Source organism: Hippocampus bargibanti, linkage group LG04, assembly GCF_051943395.1.
Source record: "Hippocampus bargibanti isolate YZ-2025 linkage group LG04, ASM5194339v1, whole genome shotgun sequence".
NCBI classification, from domain to species: Eukaryota; Metazoa; Chordata; class Actinopteri; order Syngnathiformes; family Syngnathidae; genus Hippocampus; species Hippocampus bargibanti.
In genome coordinates this window covers 13617874-13633817 of record NC_142737.1, presented here as the reverse complement: position 1 = coordinate 13633817, position 15944 = coordinate 13617874, and the positions used below count along the sequence as shown (strand labels likewise).

Genomic DNA, 15944 nt, shown 5'->3' with positions numbered 1-15944 from the left:
ATGAACGCTGCGCAAATACAGCAATGAGTGATGAGCTCGTTGGAAAATAAACGCACCTCCCTTCCCCCTTCAGACTAAACGAAACAAATACAGCGAGTTCTCGTTAAACAACGTAACAAATTTGGACGTATCTCTCTAACCTACGCTAAAGTACCAGCCGGGCCTTGCAAATGACATTCTGTTGCATAAATTAAGATGAAAAAAAATATATAACTAAAAATAATGCCAGTAACTATTTGCACGAAAAATACTTTCAGGCCCTAAATATTAAACAATCAAACAAAAAGCATGAGCTTGGCAGTAAATAAACACACCTTCATGCTGCGTTAACACATTGTTACACCCATGCTAGTTAGGTTGAAGAGTTTTGCTTATTTTTGGTCGGCATTTTTTTCTTTTATGAGGCAGACAGTTTTATCCACCACTCAAAAAAAAAAATATATATAATAATAATAATATAATAATAAGACTTATAAAGGCGTATCTCATCAATAATAATAATAATAATAATAATAATAATAATAATAATAATAATGATAATAATAATAAATAATAAAAATAGTAACAACAACATCAACAACAATAATAACTATAATATTAATATTAAAAATAATAATTACTAATAACAATAATGTGACTAATAAAGGCTTTTCTAATCTAATCTATAATAATAAAACTAATAGTAATAATAATAATAATAATGTGACTAATAAAGGCTTATCAATAATAATGATGAAAATAAAAATAAAAGTAAGAATTAAAATAATAAGAATAAAAATTACAATGGTTACAACATCATTCATAATAATAATAAAGGTTTGTGTAATCTAATCAATAATAATAATAATAAAAATAGTCACAACAGCAACAACAATAACTATAAAACAACAATAACTATAAAATATTAACAATAGTAATTATTATAATAATAATAACAATAATGTGACTAATAAAGGCTTATCTAATCTATAATAATAAAACTAATGGTAATAATAACAACAATAGATAACAAGAACAATAATATTAATAATAATAATGTGACTAATAAAGGCTTATCAATAATAATAATAATAATGAAGAAAATAAAAATAATAGTAATAATTAAAATAATAATTCATAATAATAATAATAATAATAAAGGCTTATGCAATCTAATCAATAATAATAATAGTAATAATAGTAATAATAGTAATAATAGTAATAATAATAATCAGAGTGCAGGACAAATGAATAGGGTGGCCAAAACAATGAATTACCCGAATGTAATTCTGCCAACTTTTCCTAAACGCAAGAATGAATAATGTACATAAGTATGAATGAATAAATGAATGAATGGATGAATGAATGAAGGCCGTGACAAATAACAAATTTGGCTGCACTAATTGAGATGCCGTGTTGCCTCGGACACACAAAGGACTGGGGGTTGACAAGCACAACAAGCCAACACACACGACACAGCCAGCCCTCAGCTAGTCACAACAGTCCCCTACTCACCATCGGCGAGCGGCCATATGCTGCCACCGCAGCAGCGGCGGCGGCGGCACTCATCTGAGGCGAAATGTTGTGCAGTCCGGCAGCGTAGGCGGCGGCGCTAGCTGCCCCGGCCAGATCGCCATTCATCCCCGCCGCGTGAGGTAACATGCTGAACGCCCCCGGATATGGGCCGGGCACCGCCAGCGGGGTTCTCAGACCTGCAGCTGAGAGGAGGCCAAGAACGCAGATAGTTTTACATAGGAGCTATGAAATTAAAGTCATGTGACACGATTGAAGGGATGGCTATCGACACGTTTTCTTTTCACTGCCTCAGTAGTGAAATGACAAGATCAATAAATATTCCTCCTGCTTCCGTGGGAGGCCTTCCATCCATTCATTTTCTATTGTGCATCAGGGTTGGGGGTGCGCTCAAGGTGCTAATTTTGATCAAAGGTACACACCGGACTGGTCAATCACAGAGAACACACAGATGACCATTGACACTTATGGACAATTTAGAGTCTTCAGTGACCCTAATGCGAATGTGTTGAGAATGTGGGGACTAAGTTAGAGGAAACAAATACAGAAGAAGTGACATTTGAACCCTAAACCTCAGAAAAGTGAGAGCCATTCTAACCTCTATCAAGAATGGACACCTTGAACTGGATAAATACATTTTAATAGACATACGCAATTATATTAAAACTATTTAGTGGTATAAACATCAGCATCACCGATGCTGCATTTCGCAAACCATATTTAAAGTGCGTGGAAATATCACAATTTGAACCATGACCATAAATGACTGCCACTGCCCTTCCTGAATTTATTCGGGAATTGAAAAGCATGACGTGGAGCGCCATTCCCGAATTTGTTCGGGCTTTGGTTTTTCTGGTTAAGGATACTGATAAAGCGCTGGCCAGATCTCTGGCCATGTTTTTCCCTTCCACGAGGGGGCAGCACTTCCCGTTTTCCATGTTAACGTTTTGTTATAACTTCAATACGTATTTTATTGTATTTTGTACAGCCACCCCATTTCAAGCACAGATAACTTCAGACCCATATAATTTAGGAATTAACTATTTTTTTCTGATGAAAGAAGAGAGTCATAGGTTTCTTACGCCGCTTTGAATGTTTATGTACTCCTAAAACTCAATCTTCTGTGGGTCCTGCAATTTGAATGAAAATGCCAAAAAACCTGGCCCTGGAGTGAACACGTTTTTGCACATCGTCTGGCAGTGAATAAGTTAATGATATTTTCAATGAGTGAAACCTAATTTTAGACTATTTGCAGACACTGTGAATCATATCTTAGCTTTAAGAAGAGACATACTCGGTGGATGGGGGATCTCCATGGAGGGGGGTTTTGACAGACTGGGCCGCACACCAGGTGTGGAGCTCGGCCCCGGGGTGGAATCCCCTCTCGGCGTGGGCGTGCTTGACTTGAGCCCGGGGGTGCCTGCTTTGTCTCGCTGCCGCACAGACACAACAAAAAACGTTTTCGTTAACCTTCGCCGGTTGCGATATGTGACCCCCGGAAACCAGAAGAATGCAAACAAGATTCCAACCATTGCCATCTCTTTGGATTTGAGGGAAGAGGAGCTCGCTGACGACGCGGTCGAAGCGGGACTGCAGGGGTCCTTTTTGAGGAGGCGCGCTTTATCCAAGCCGTTCTCCCTTGGGGAAGGGAGGGGCGTTCCGCGAGGCGAGGGCTGCTCCTGCCCGAGAGATAACCATCCCGGTAATTAATTACCGGCGAGCAGAATTCCTGTAATAAACCTGTTAGCATTCAAGGAAGATTCCCACGTGGGCCTCAATGAATGTCAATCAAACGTGTCTCCACAGGCTTATAATGACGTTTTGCATAAATCGACTTAAAAAAAAGAGGCTTGATGAAATGGAGTAGCGCAGACGGGCTGACCTCATTTGAGACATCCACCACCAAATTGTCATCGCTTTTCTCCCCGTCGCTATCCTGCAAGGATAAACAATCCATTACCGCTTCATTGAATAATCCACGGATAAAATGATGAATATTTAAAGTGCAAATAAAGCATTTGGTTTTAACGTGGATTAGCGTGTGGTAAGTGAACAGAGGCGTCATTGTGTTCCACCCCATGACAAGTGAGCCTCACTCACATAGTGACTTGAGTCCTTGTCCTCCACTTTGCGCTTCTTGCTGTCGTTTGAAAAATCGGGTCCGTTCCGTCGCTTATCCGAGTTGCGGAGGCTTTCAGGCAGCAGCGAGTTACTCTGCACCAGAGAAGAAAAATGCTTTTTAACTCACTGTTATCATGTTTGTCAGTCATTATATTTAATAAATACCATTTTGAAGCGTTATGACAAATATGCAAACAAAGCAACCGGATCGCTAAAAAGAGCAAACACACAATCATGCCTACGATGTAACCTTGAAGTTGAAAGTATTGGGCAGTTTTTATTTTCACTCATATTTGGATGCTTAATATTTGCTTATATACTTTTTGGCAGATGTGGCTTGTTTGACCCAATTGGATTGGATTGGATTAGCTTTTATTAGCTTCGTTGTGGATAAATTTAGATTTCACAGGAGCAGAGTAATAAAAGTAAGAGGAAAGGAAGAAGTAGAAAAAAATACAGGATCTGCTGTAAAGGCAGCCACTCTTGCGGCTTGAAGTAAAAAACAAAACTAAACTAAATAATGTGACACAACACAAGAGACACATACAGTCATTCTATCTTAAGCACTTTCTGCACCCTCTTTGTTGAGGATGGATGTTGTTGAGAGGAGAGGATGAAAGCGTCCTTTTCACCAGTGGATCAGAGATGGAAAAGCTAAATGTTGAAAGCAAACACGAGGCTAGAGCGACCATTGATGAAAAGAGATTGTCTCACATCTCCTGCCCCATGTAAATCCGCTTCAATTCCAAGTCGCGACAGTTCCAACAGGACCAACATTTCTGCTGAACAAAGTGGGGCTGTGAAAATGTTGCCCATTACAGGTGCAAAAAAAGCACAGTGGCCCCAGAGCTATCCAGCGATGACAGTCAAATTGCACAGACATTCCTCACATATCAAAAACAGTGCTGGCATATTCGTTCTGCCGTAAAGGCGCAACCACTCAGCTGAGTCTCCTTGATGATCCATTCCACATGATGCACAACAACTCAAAGTGACAAAAGAAAACCTAAAAACAAGGCAAGCAAGGCTCGTGAGAGAACTTGCCGTCGGCTGCCTACTCGGGTGCCATCTTGGACTGCTTTTACCAGGAAGTGTCAACAAAAAGCGGTTGTGTTGCGCTGAACTGGAACTATGCCTTGATCATAACTTTTGAGAGTTCCCCCTGGTCCCTAAAATCAGATGAAAAGTAACAAAAGACTGGCTTTAATGGATACATTCATCACATGTTGCTAAATTTGTGTTTTTGGGCAAAACTCGCCATTCAATAGTCACTTTGGGACACTATGTTTTGAAGGGCCCCTGTACCCTTGTCAAGTTGCATACCTCACTCTTCATTTTTTTCCCCACACAAGAATTTCCCACCGTAACCTGAAAGGGAATATGACCACACTTTTCTTCTTAATGACAGCCACTAAGCTCGTGTGTACGGCGAGCAGGTTAGAAAAACAGGGCAGCAGATTTATTACCAAAATAGGTTAAGAGCTCACGGGAGCGCAAATTAAGCGGCGGCACTCACACGCACACCTCTGAAGTTGATGATTATATTAAGTGGCTCTTAAAATCTAACCACGTAGCTTCTCATGGCTTTGTGTGTGTGTGTGTGTGTGTGTGTGTGTGTGTGTGTGTGTGTGTGTGTGTGTGTGTGTGTGTGTGTGTGTGTGTGTGTGTGTGTGTGTGTGTGTGTGCTGAGATGTGTTTGCGCAATGTGTAATTGACTGTGAAAGCATTTGTGTGTATTGCTTGCATAACACTTGTGTGTCACCAACATGTGCACATGCAAACACACACACGAATACACACAAGGCACCCCCACCATCCTCACCACCAATTGCCTCCTGACCAACAGTTCCTATTGTTAATGGATTAAAGCTTCATGTCGAGTCCATTATAGTCTCAGGTTGTCAATGAAATGTGCATCCAGCACACACAAACACACACATGCACACACCGAAGCAGCACGGGGCAAGCGCTGACAGAGAGGGGCGAGGTGAGCGGTGTGGGGGAATAAATGGAAGAGGAAGGGAAAGGGGTGAGAAAAAGGGGGGTGATTGAGGGGATTATAGGACAGAGAAGATGGAGGAAAGGTGTGAGTGTGTGGAGGAGAAAAAAGGGTGACAAGGGGAGTGGGGGGGATGAAGGGTGGAAAATCTGCATTCTACCAAAGCCCCCAGTAGTACTCCCACTCCTATCCCGCCTCCCCCATTATAATCGGGCTTTAGTGGGCTGAGCACAGTGCGCTGACCCACAAAATATAAGAAGACCCCTTCTTTTCTTTTAGCATGACAGACACACGCACATACACACGCACGCTCATGCTCAAGTGTCAAATGACTGCCGCACCGTCGCCCCTCACCCTCTTGCCCAAGCCCTCCCCGCTGAGCGGTGGCGATATTAAACACAATGAGAGTCTTTACGGTCGGGATCAGGGGGCGGTGGAGAGGGGAAGGGTGGTTGAGGCGGGGGGTTATCTGCTCACTGAGGTGTTAAATGGGCACAACAATGAAGGCTCGTCTGAGTTTGGGGAGTGTGAGTGTGAACGAGAGGGGGAGAGGGAGAGAGGGGGAGAGAGAGAGAGAGAGAGAGAGAGAGAGAGAGAGAGAGAGAGAGAGAGAGAGAGAGAGAGAGAGAGAGAGAGAGAGAGAGAGAGAAGAGAGAGAGAGAGCTAAAAGCCTCATTTGGCAGAGAAAGGAGTTCAGAGTGGCTCCAGGGCAGAACTAAGCAAGCAACCAAAGCTACCCCAACCCTCTTCCATCCCCAAGAGAATACATAAACGCTCACACGTGTGTGTGTGTGTGTGTGTGTGTGTGTGTGTGTGTGTGTGTGTGTGTGTGTGTGTGTGTGTGTGTGTGTGTGTGTGTGTGTGTACGAACATACACACACAGTTTGGCTGTCAAGCATAGCCACAGATGCCGCTTAGGTGTGAACGCATGGTTCAAACAATTACAAGGCATTGGCATGCTTAATGTCACAGTGAGGCGGGCTTCAATGATCCCACGAGTGGAAAATGAGGAGGGGGAGGAAGTTCAACAGGTGCACTTGGGCTAGAGTGCTACAAGGTCCCAGTTTTCAATCGTCAAGTGAAGATTTAAAATGTAGATTTTTCTCTAGTTGGATTTCTCAAGTCCTGGGTCATCTATCAGACTGGATTGCATTAGCCTTTATTAACTCACAGTGGAGAACTGTACATTTCAAAGCAGCAAAGTGATGAAAGTAAGCGGTAAGGAAAGGAAGAAGTCGAAAAAAAAACAAAATACAGGACCTGCTGTATTGATGTGAAATTTAACAAGGTATCTGTTTTGTAATATATTTTTTGTGATCTGCCAAGACCTTTCTGAACATTGTCAAATTGACACGTTTGAATTCCTTCTCCGATGATCAAATATTTACATGTAACATCTGGATATCACAGCACCACCATCATGACAAAGCCATAAGGTAAGCAAAGCGATCAGCAATGGGGGTGTATTGTGTTCATGTTTTGCATTGTGTTTTCTGCATGCACCAAATGCATGGCCATTAACTCATTCACTGCCAGACGATGTGCAAAAACGTATCTACTCCAGTGCCATGGTTTTTGTCATTGTCACTCAAATTGCAGGACCCACTGAATATTGAGTCTTGGGACTACATAAACACTAAATGCAGCATAAGAAATCTTAGACTCTCTTCTTTCATCAGAAAAAAAGAGTTAATTCTAAGTTATATGGGTCTGGAGTTATCTGAGCTTAAAATGGGGACGGCTGTACAAAAGGTCTGCCAGAGGTCTGACCAGCGCTTTATCGACACCCCCCGCAAGAAAAACCAAAACCCGAACAAATTCGGCAATGGTGCTCCACATCATATTTTCAATTCCCGAATAAATTCGAGAATCGCAGTGAATGAGTTAAGTGTCCATAATTCTTTAGCCACTGCATCCTGACCAACTTTTAATTTAGAGGCCAGGGAACTGATTTCCTATCGTTGGTTGCAAAATTATTTTTAAAGAACTATGAGCAAAGGTACTTACTGTCCCAGGTTCCCGATCTGCCGAAAATGTGACATCACGATATAAAAAGAGAGAAAACAAGTTTAAAATGAGTAACTGTCAAAAATGCAAATATTCCCAATGAATCCGCAGTGGAATTTCGGTAACATTAAGGAATAATGAAGTAAGACCTCTCATATTCTCCGGTCCTCCGTGGTGTGAATCAGCTCCGGAAAGGTGTGGCTTTTTGTCAGAAGCGTCCTTCCCCGCGAGATGCGGGGGCATGGCACCAAGCGCTCCCGAGAGCGCCAGCAGGCTGGCCGAACCGCCCAGCTGAGACGGGTGCAGGCCGGCAGGGTGAGGTGTGAGGGGCACAGGGGTGCCGCCGTGGTGTTGGGATAGATGCTGCTGTCGACGGAGACAGACAGAAACACAAGAGGGCTGAATGGCGAGTCGAGAAGATATAGTATGCATATACAAATATCGTGTGTTCCGTATTTTCCAGTGTATAAGGCGCAACGGAGTATAAAGCGCACCCCGAATGAATGGTATTAGCTATATAGGTATCTAGCTATCTAGCTATTATCTAAATAGCTGTCTAGCTAATTTGTAACAGACAATAAGGAGACAGAATTAACTTAACACAACAAGCAATCTATTAGCCAGCTAGATTTCTATTTATTTGAGTTACTTCCGGGTTGAGTGAACGCTGGCGCATGTGGCTGCCACTGCTCAAACCTTAACCTGTGGCTGTAAAGTGGCCTTGAGTTTTGTAAGGTGCTTATAAATTAAATGTATTATTATTATTATATTTTAAAACTTTCCATATATAAACCGCACCGGATTTATAAGGCGCAATATCAATGAATAAAAAGAGTTTTCCAAATATAATATAGAAATAATAATAATACATTTAATTTCAAGCGCCTTTCAAAACACCCAAGGACACTACAATAATAACAAAGCACAGAACAATAAAACCATAGATAAAATGATAAATAATAAAATAGCAGATTGTAGTAGAGGTGGGACTTGAAAATACGGATGTTGGGTAGAAGTGAATTCCAGAATTTGGGAGCAGATCGGCTGAAAGTTCTGCATCCCATCGTGGTGAGACGGGCAGGGGGCACATAGAGGTGAAGGGAGGATGAGGATCTGAGGGACCGAGAGTGAACGGACATTTGAAGCAGGTCAGACAGATAGTGAGGGGCAAGGTTATGGATGGCTTTGAATATAAACAGTATAAGTATTTTGAATTTGATCCGATGTTTAACGGGGAGCCAGTGGAGCTGCTGGAGGACAGGGGTGATGTGGTGAAAAAAGGGGTTTTAGAGATGATGCGGGCTGAAGAATTTTGGACTAGTTGGAGTTTATGGAGAAATTTTGGATTGACACCGAAGAGAAGTGACTTACAATAATCGATGCGGGAGGTGACGAGACTGTGGATAAGGATAGCAGCGGAGTGAGGGGTGAGCGAGGGACGGAGACGATTGATATTACAGAGGTGGAAATGCCATCTCCACTGCTCTCCACACAGCGCTCACCCACCTGGAGACCAGAGACTCCTACGTCAGAATGCTGTTCATCGACTTCAGCTCAGCATTCAACACAATCATCCCCCAACAGCTTACCAATAAACTGAGCAAACTGGGGATCAGCACCTCCCTGTGCAACTGGCTGCTGGACTTCCTGACGGGGAGACCACAGGCAGTCAGAGTTGGCGACAACACTTCCAGCACCATCACGCTGAACACAGGGGCCCCCCAGGGGTGTGTGCTGAGCCCCCTCCTCTTCACTCTGCTCACGCACGACTGCTCACCATCATCACCCAGCTCCAACCTCTTCATAAAGTTTGCGGATGACACGACTGTGGTGGGCCTCATCAACAACGACGAGGAGACAGCCTACAGGGACGAGGTCAGCCGCCTGGCCACGTGGTGCAAGGACAACAATCTCCGTCTGAATGTGGAGAAGACGAAGGAGATTGTTGTGGACTTCAGGAGAGTGCGCCCCCAGCATGCTCCACTAACCATCGACGGTGCTGCAGTGGAGAGAGTGAGCAGCACCAAGTTCCTGGGAGTGCACATATCCGATGACCTGTCCTGGAGCCACAACACGGCATCAATGGCCAAGAGAGCCCACCAGCGCCTGTACTTCCTCCGCAAGCTCAAAAGAGTTGGAGCCCCGACCCCCATCACGACCTCCTTCTACCGCGGTACCATAGAGAGCATCCTGACCAGCTGTATCACTGTGTGGTACGGCGCCTGCACCGTGTCCTGCCGTAAGACTCTGCAGCGCATCGTGAGGACAGCTGAGAAGATCATCGGTGTCTCTCTCCCCCCCCTTCAGGACATCTACAACACCCGCCTCACCCGCAGAGCCATCCGGATCGCTGGCGATCCCACCCACCCCTCCCACAGCCTCTTCAGCCTGCTGCCATCGGGTCGGAGACTGCGGAGTCTCCGAGCCAAAACCAGCAGGCTCAAGGACAGTTTCTGCCACCAGGCAGTCCGGAGACTCAACTCCCTCCCAGCCCTGCCCAGCCTGCCCCGAACTCTGAGTACACGCTACATGCTGTACGATCATCCTGAACTCTATTTTTTTTGTTATTTCTCATTAGACAAGACCTCACTTCAACCCTTTCTAGTTGTTTGTTTTGCAATTACGACATTACGTCACTTTATGTACATCACTTCCTCACTTTACATATGTCACTACCTCACTTTACATACGTCACTACCTCACTTTCCATACGACACTACCTCACTTTACATACAGAAATTACATGTATTGTCTGTTGTCAATTGTATGTCTTTTTTAGCCACGTTATAAGTGCCTTGCATGTCTTGCACGCTGGGTCCGAGAGGACATTAATTTCATCTGTGCTGTATGTCATGCATATTAGCATATTTGACAATAAAGCTGACTTTGACTTTGACTTTGATACATACAGAGTTATGTTATTTATATGGGAGTGAAAAGATAGCGAGTTATCAAGGATGACACCCAGGCCCTTGACCTGAAGGGAGGGGGACACAGTAGAACTGTCAATGGTGAGAGAGAAACGGTTTGCTTTTTGTAGGGTGGATTTGCTACCGACAAGGAGAAGTTTTTTCGCTGTTCAACTTGAGAAAGTTATGGGGAAGCCAGGATTTAATTTCTGAGAGGCAAAGTGAAAGGGATGAAGGTGGAAGAGAGGCGTCGGGTTTGCTGAAGAGGTAGATTTGGGTGTCATCCGCGAAGCAGTGAAAGTGAATGCCAAAATTGTGCAAAATATTGCCAAGAGGAAGAAGATAGGTAAGAAAGAGAAAGGGAACCAGGACAGACCCTCGGGTCACACCAGAGGACACAGGAGAGGACTGTGAGGTGAAGGAGCTGATTTGGATAAACTGTGAGCGATCAGAGAGATAGGAGAGAAACCAGCGAAGTGGGGTGTGCGTGATGCCTAGGGTGGAAGGTCTGTCGAGCAGGATGGGGTGGGAAATTGTGTCAAAAGTCGCGGTCAGGTCGAGAAGGATGAGGATGGAGAGTGAACCGGCATCGGCTGCCATAAAAAGATCATTCGTGATTTTTATGAGAGCCGATTCAGTACTGTGGCGGGGGCGGAAACCAGACTGGAATTGTTCGGAAAGGTTATTGTGAGTGAGGTGAGAGTGAAGCTGGGAGGCAACAGTTTTTTCAAGGATTTTGGCGATGAATGGAAGATGGGAAATTGGACGCAAGTTATTGAAATCGTTTGGATCTGAGCCAGGTTTTTTTCAGGATTGGAGTAACAGCTGTGGTTTTTAGTGAGATAGGAACAATTCCAGTTGATAATGAGGAGTGAATAATGGTTGAAATAAATGGGAGAAGTGAGGGTAAGCAGGACTTGATTAGGATAGTAGGGAGGGGGTCGAGCTGACAGGAGGAATTCTTGGATTTGGTGATTAAGTCCGAGATTATAGAGGGATGGGGGAGTTCAAAAGCGAATAGCAGTTGGCAAGGAATAGAAAGGTTGGGAGAGTAGGGGCAGAGGAGCCGAGGTGCTGATGGATTTTGTTGAGCTTTTTGCTAAAAAAAACCATAAGCAGAGCGTTGCAGGTATCAGAAGAATAAAAGTGTGAGGGGAGAGAGATACGAGGTTGTATGATTTTGTTATACAGGGAAAAGAGGACCCGTGTGTTTCCAGAATTTGAGCCAATGAGTGCAGAGTAGTATTGCGATTTTGCGCGTGAGATAGAGTCCTTGTAAAGGGTGAGGTGAGCTGTGTATATGTCCTTGTGAGTAGTGAGACCGGTCTTCCTGTAAAGTCTTTCCAGTTACCGAGTTTTAGTCTTGATGGATCGAAGATGGGCGGTGAACCAGGGGCTGGACCGGGTGAATTGGACAGACCGGGACTTTACAGGCGCAAGGGCGTTGAGGGTGTTCGTGAGGTCCGCGTTGTACCGGGAAACAAGTTCATCGGGGGAGGAGTTGTAGTCCGCAGTCAGGGTGGCAATTATTGGATTGGATATGCCTTTATTAGTCTCACAGTGGAGAAATTTACATTATCTCGGCGAGGGTGGCAGTGTTGATGTGTTGAAGTTTTCCAGATATAAGGCCACATTATAAGGTGCTACGTTAGAGGCTGGAGTTACACACTACTTCTTCTACAGGAGGAAATTGAGTCCGTGGCTGCTGACAGTCATTGTGAGACCTGTTGTTGCTCAATATTACTTGGATTTGGATTTGCCTTTATTAGTCTCGCAGTGGAGAAATTTACATTTCATAGCAGCCAAGTTATCAAAGGAATGAAAGTAGAAAAACAAAATATAGGAGCTGCTAGAAAGGCACATATTTACCTCACATCCAAGGCGCACCTGTGTATAAGGCGCAGAGTCATCTTTAGAAGAAAATGAAGGCTTTTATGTGCACCTTATGCACAGGAATATATGGTATTTATTTTCGAAAAATTGAAGTGACAATGCCACAAATGTGTTTACATTATTTTTGGAATACGACTCACTGACTGACAGTATATAATAATAATAATAATAATAATAATAATAATAATACATTTTATTTATAAGTGCCTTTCAAAACTCTCAAGGGCACTATACAGTCAACAAGAAAAATAAAACCACAGCTAAAATTATAAATAATAAAAGAAGAGATTAATCTTCACTGACAATAAATTTTAGCTTTTATTTTGAAGTACAGATTAATTCATTGTTTACTTTCAAACAAATAAATATGTGAGAAGTGGACCTTGGAAAAAAAACTAATGGCACATGAAATTGAAATTCCAATGTTAAAAAGGCGAGGAAAGAAACATAATTAGATTCTGATTCCAAATTGTTAAGCTCGAGTAGACACGCCAGGTCAGCAGCTGCTTGCTGATGGCGACGATAACTTGGAAGCCAAAGTATTGCATTCGTACTGTACAAGATTCCTGCGCCAATTGCCTATTTTTTGCCGCATGATCTTAATTCGCGTGCACTCAATACGCTTTGGTTGAGTGAAATTACAACTCTATTGTCGGTAGTCAGCTCAAAACAATCCGATCCTCAAAAATAAAATAAAATAAAAAAACCTGGCTTGATAAAACATGATCCTAATGCGCTCGTGTTCCAACCGAATCTTTGCTGGGCTTTAAAAACACAAATAAATCAAATAAAATGAAATGATTTTCTAAAATGAACATAACATATTTTCCGGAGTATATTGTGCACCAGAGTATAAGGGGAACCCACAATGAATGGTGTATTTTCAAACCTTATCCATATATAAGGCACACTGGACTTCAAGGTGCAACGGACTATAAGGCACACCTTCAATGAATCAAAAAAGTTTTCCAAATATAATTTATAAATATATATAAAGGTTTTCCACATACATTATAAGGCACAACAGTAGAGGCTGGGGCTACGTACAACTTCTTCTATAGGGCGAAATGGAGTCTGTGGCTGCTGACAGTAGTTGCGAGACCTGTTGTGGCTCAATAATACTTGACATATAAGGCACAGGAATGATCTTTTGAAGAAAACTAAGGCTTTTGGGTGTGCCTTATACACCGGAAAATACGGGAAATGCAAAATAAATTCAAGGAGCCTGAGAATAATCCTGTGGACGCTTGCACACGTCGACACGGCAACCCGCACTCAGGCAATCATCAGGTGTGATATACTAAATACCTGTCGCTGTTAACACAAAAGCACAAGAGACGCGAGCGTTAGTGTGCTACACTTCACACAACGCTCCGATATGATCTCCCGAGGTGAGAAATTGCCAAACTAACTTCAATCCACTCACTTGGTTCTGCACTAATTTCTTTTTGACGGAAGAAGATACATGTGCTAACTCAACACAGGAAGCAAAGTGTGACAGCGCAAAGGCTGAGGACTGTGAGTCGAATGTGTTAACCACTAGCGTACTTGTTAAAGACGTGCCTCAATTAACTCATTCATTGCCATCCCAGAATATATTCGGAAATTGAAAATATGATGTGGAGCGCCATTCTGAATTTGTTCAAGTTTTGGTTGATGGGGTGCCAAAAAAAGCGCTGGCCAGACCACTGGCAATGTTTTTTTACTTCCACAAGGAGCAGCATTTCCCTTTTTACCATGTTAGTGCTTTGTTCCAGCTTCAACTGTTTGTTTGTTGTTAAAGCGCTATATAAACAAATATGTATGTATTGCATTGTATTTTGGACGGGCACCTTCATTTCAAGCTCATATAACTCAAAACCCATATCATTTAGGAATGTACTCGTTATTTCTGATGAAAGAAGAGAGTCTAAGGTTTCTTATGCTGCAATGAATGTTTATGTCGTCACAAAACTCAATATTTTGTATGTATTGCATTGTACTTTGGACAGCCGCCCTCATTTCAAGCTCATATAACTCCAGAGCCATATCATTTAGGAATTAACTATTTTTTATTAAAGAAGAGAGTCTAAGTTTGTTACTCTGAATTGGATGCTTGTGTGTACGGGAAATGTCAAACTGAATATTTTGTGGGTCCTGGAATTCAAGTGACAATGACAAAAACCCTGGCACTGGAATGCACACATTGTTGCACATTGTCTGGCAGTGAATTAGGTAAAAAAAAAGCAGAACGCAGATATTCGCACATTTGCCCGAAAAACAAAATCTCAGGTCGCATTGTATGACCACGAGGTAAAAAAATAAAAATAAAATCAATGGAAGTCTTCTTCTTTTCCTTTCGGCTTTTCCCCTCAGGGGGTCGCCACAGCGAATCAATGTTCTCCATCTATCCCGGAAGTGTGTAACCTAATCAACCACCATTTTGTAGCACAGAACAGATGGCACGGTTTCTTGTGCGTCTGGACTTTCAGCATCTCAACAAGCTGCTGCAGTCGACAAGGAGGTGAACGCATTCTCCACCCCCCCTTCCTCCTCTATCAACCCCTTCCTCCTCCTCTTCATCATCATCGTCATGCCTCTAGGGTCAAACACTAAACAATACTGACAGCTGGGATCAGAGTCTCTGAGCGGGAGGATGTGGTGGAAGGGAGGGGGTAAGGAAGGAATGATGGAGGAGGGAAAAGGTGGTGGGAGGGGCGGTGAAGTGGGGGGGGGGGGGCGCAGCTGCTGCTTACACTGTCAGGTCTTGTGAGGGAGTGATGGTGGAAGGATGGAGGGGGGAGAACTGAAGGAGAAGAGTTTGGCTGGCAGCGCAGCTCTCTCTTTCACAGCAAATCAGGCGCTCGTCTGAGCGTGAAATTCCTTTGTGTTCCAAAACATCATTATTGCCTCCTCAGACAGTAGCCGCGAGAATCCAAGCCCACTGATTCGCTGCGGGGGGAGGAGGTAGGTTGGGGAGGAAGGGGATAGTGGGTTTGGGGTCGGAGGACGTCAAGGATGTCACAGGAGGTTGCTCGCTAGATGTGGAAGGAAAGCTGAAGGTCAAGCTGACTTTTGTCTCACCTAATTGACTAAACTACCACCCAGCCCCCCACCGCAACATCATTCGCTATACTTCTCCTTTATTCTGTGTCCAAAATAACATGTTTTTTTACCCTGCACCCCATATACACAAAAACACATGCACACGCGGACACACAAACACACACAGACACATGCGCGCAGAGCATGCCAAACAACCCGACACAAGCGCACACAACGTCACACTTGATCAGCCAACCCCCCCTCTCCTCCCCACACACATGCACACAACACACACACACAGTCTTGATAAACAAGGCACATCTAACACCCCAAGTGCCTGTTGTTTCCACAAACAAACACAAACATGCACGCACGTATAGACAAACACACAAAAAAGCACACATTTGACGCAGGAAAACAAATAGGACCCCTGATGGGAGCAAATGGAGGGGAAGCACTGGCGTTTTGTCATGGGATGT

General features: G+C 43.5%; 1 protein-coding gene across 2 annotated transcripts in view; it reads right to left on the bottom strand.

Annotated features, from left to right (window-relative positions):
• Nucleotides 1–15944, bottom strand: part of LOC148899117 (transducin-like enhancer protein 1) — a 43232-nt gene that overhangs the window by 6946 nt on the left and 20342 nt on the right. The window contains exons 7-13 of one of the 2 annotated variants that reach the window (XM_088994144.1): nt 7789–8005; nt 7640–7656; nt 3613–3726; nt 3395–3448; nt 3042–3191; nt 2807–2945; nt 1495–1697 (exon numbers count right to left, since the gene is read on the bottom strand). In XM_088994144.1, coding sequence (XP_088850270.1) covers nt 1495–1697; nt 2807–2945; nt 3042–3191; nt 3395–3448; nt 3613–3726; nt 7640–7656; nt 7789–8005 — 894 coding nt within the window. The remainder of the gene's footprint in view (nt 1–1494; nt 1698–2806; nt 2946–3041; nt 3192–3394; nt 3449–3612; nt 3727–7639; nt 7657–7788; nt 8006–15944) is intronic. The other variant, XM_088994145.1, reaches the window with a different exon arrangement.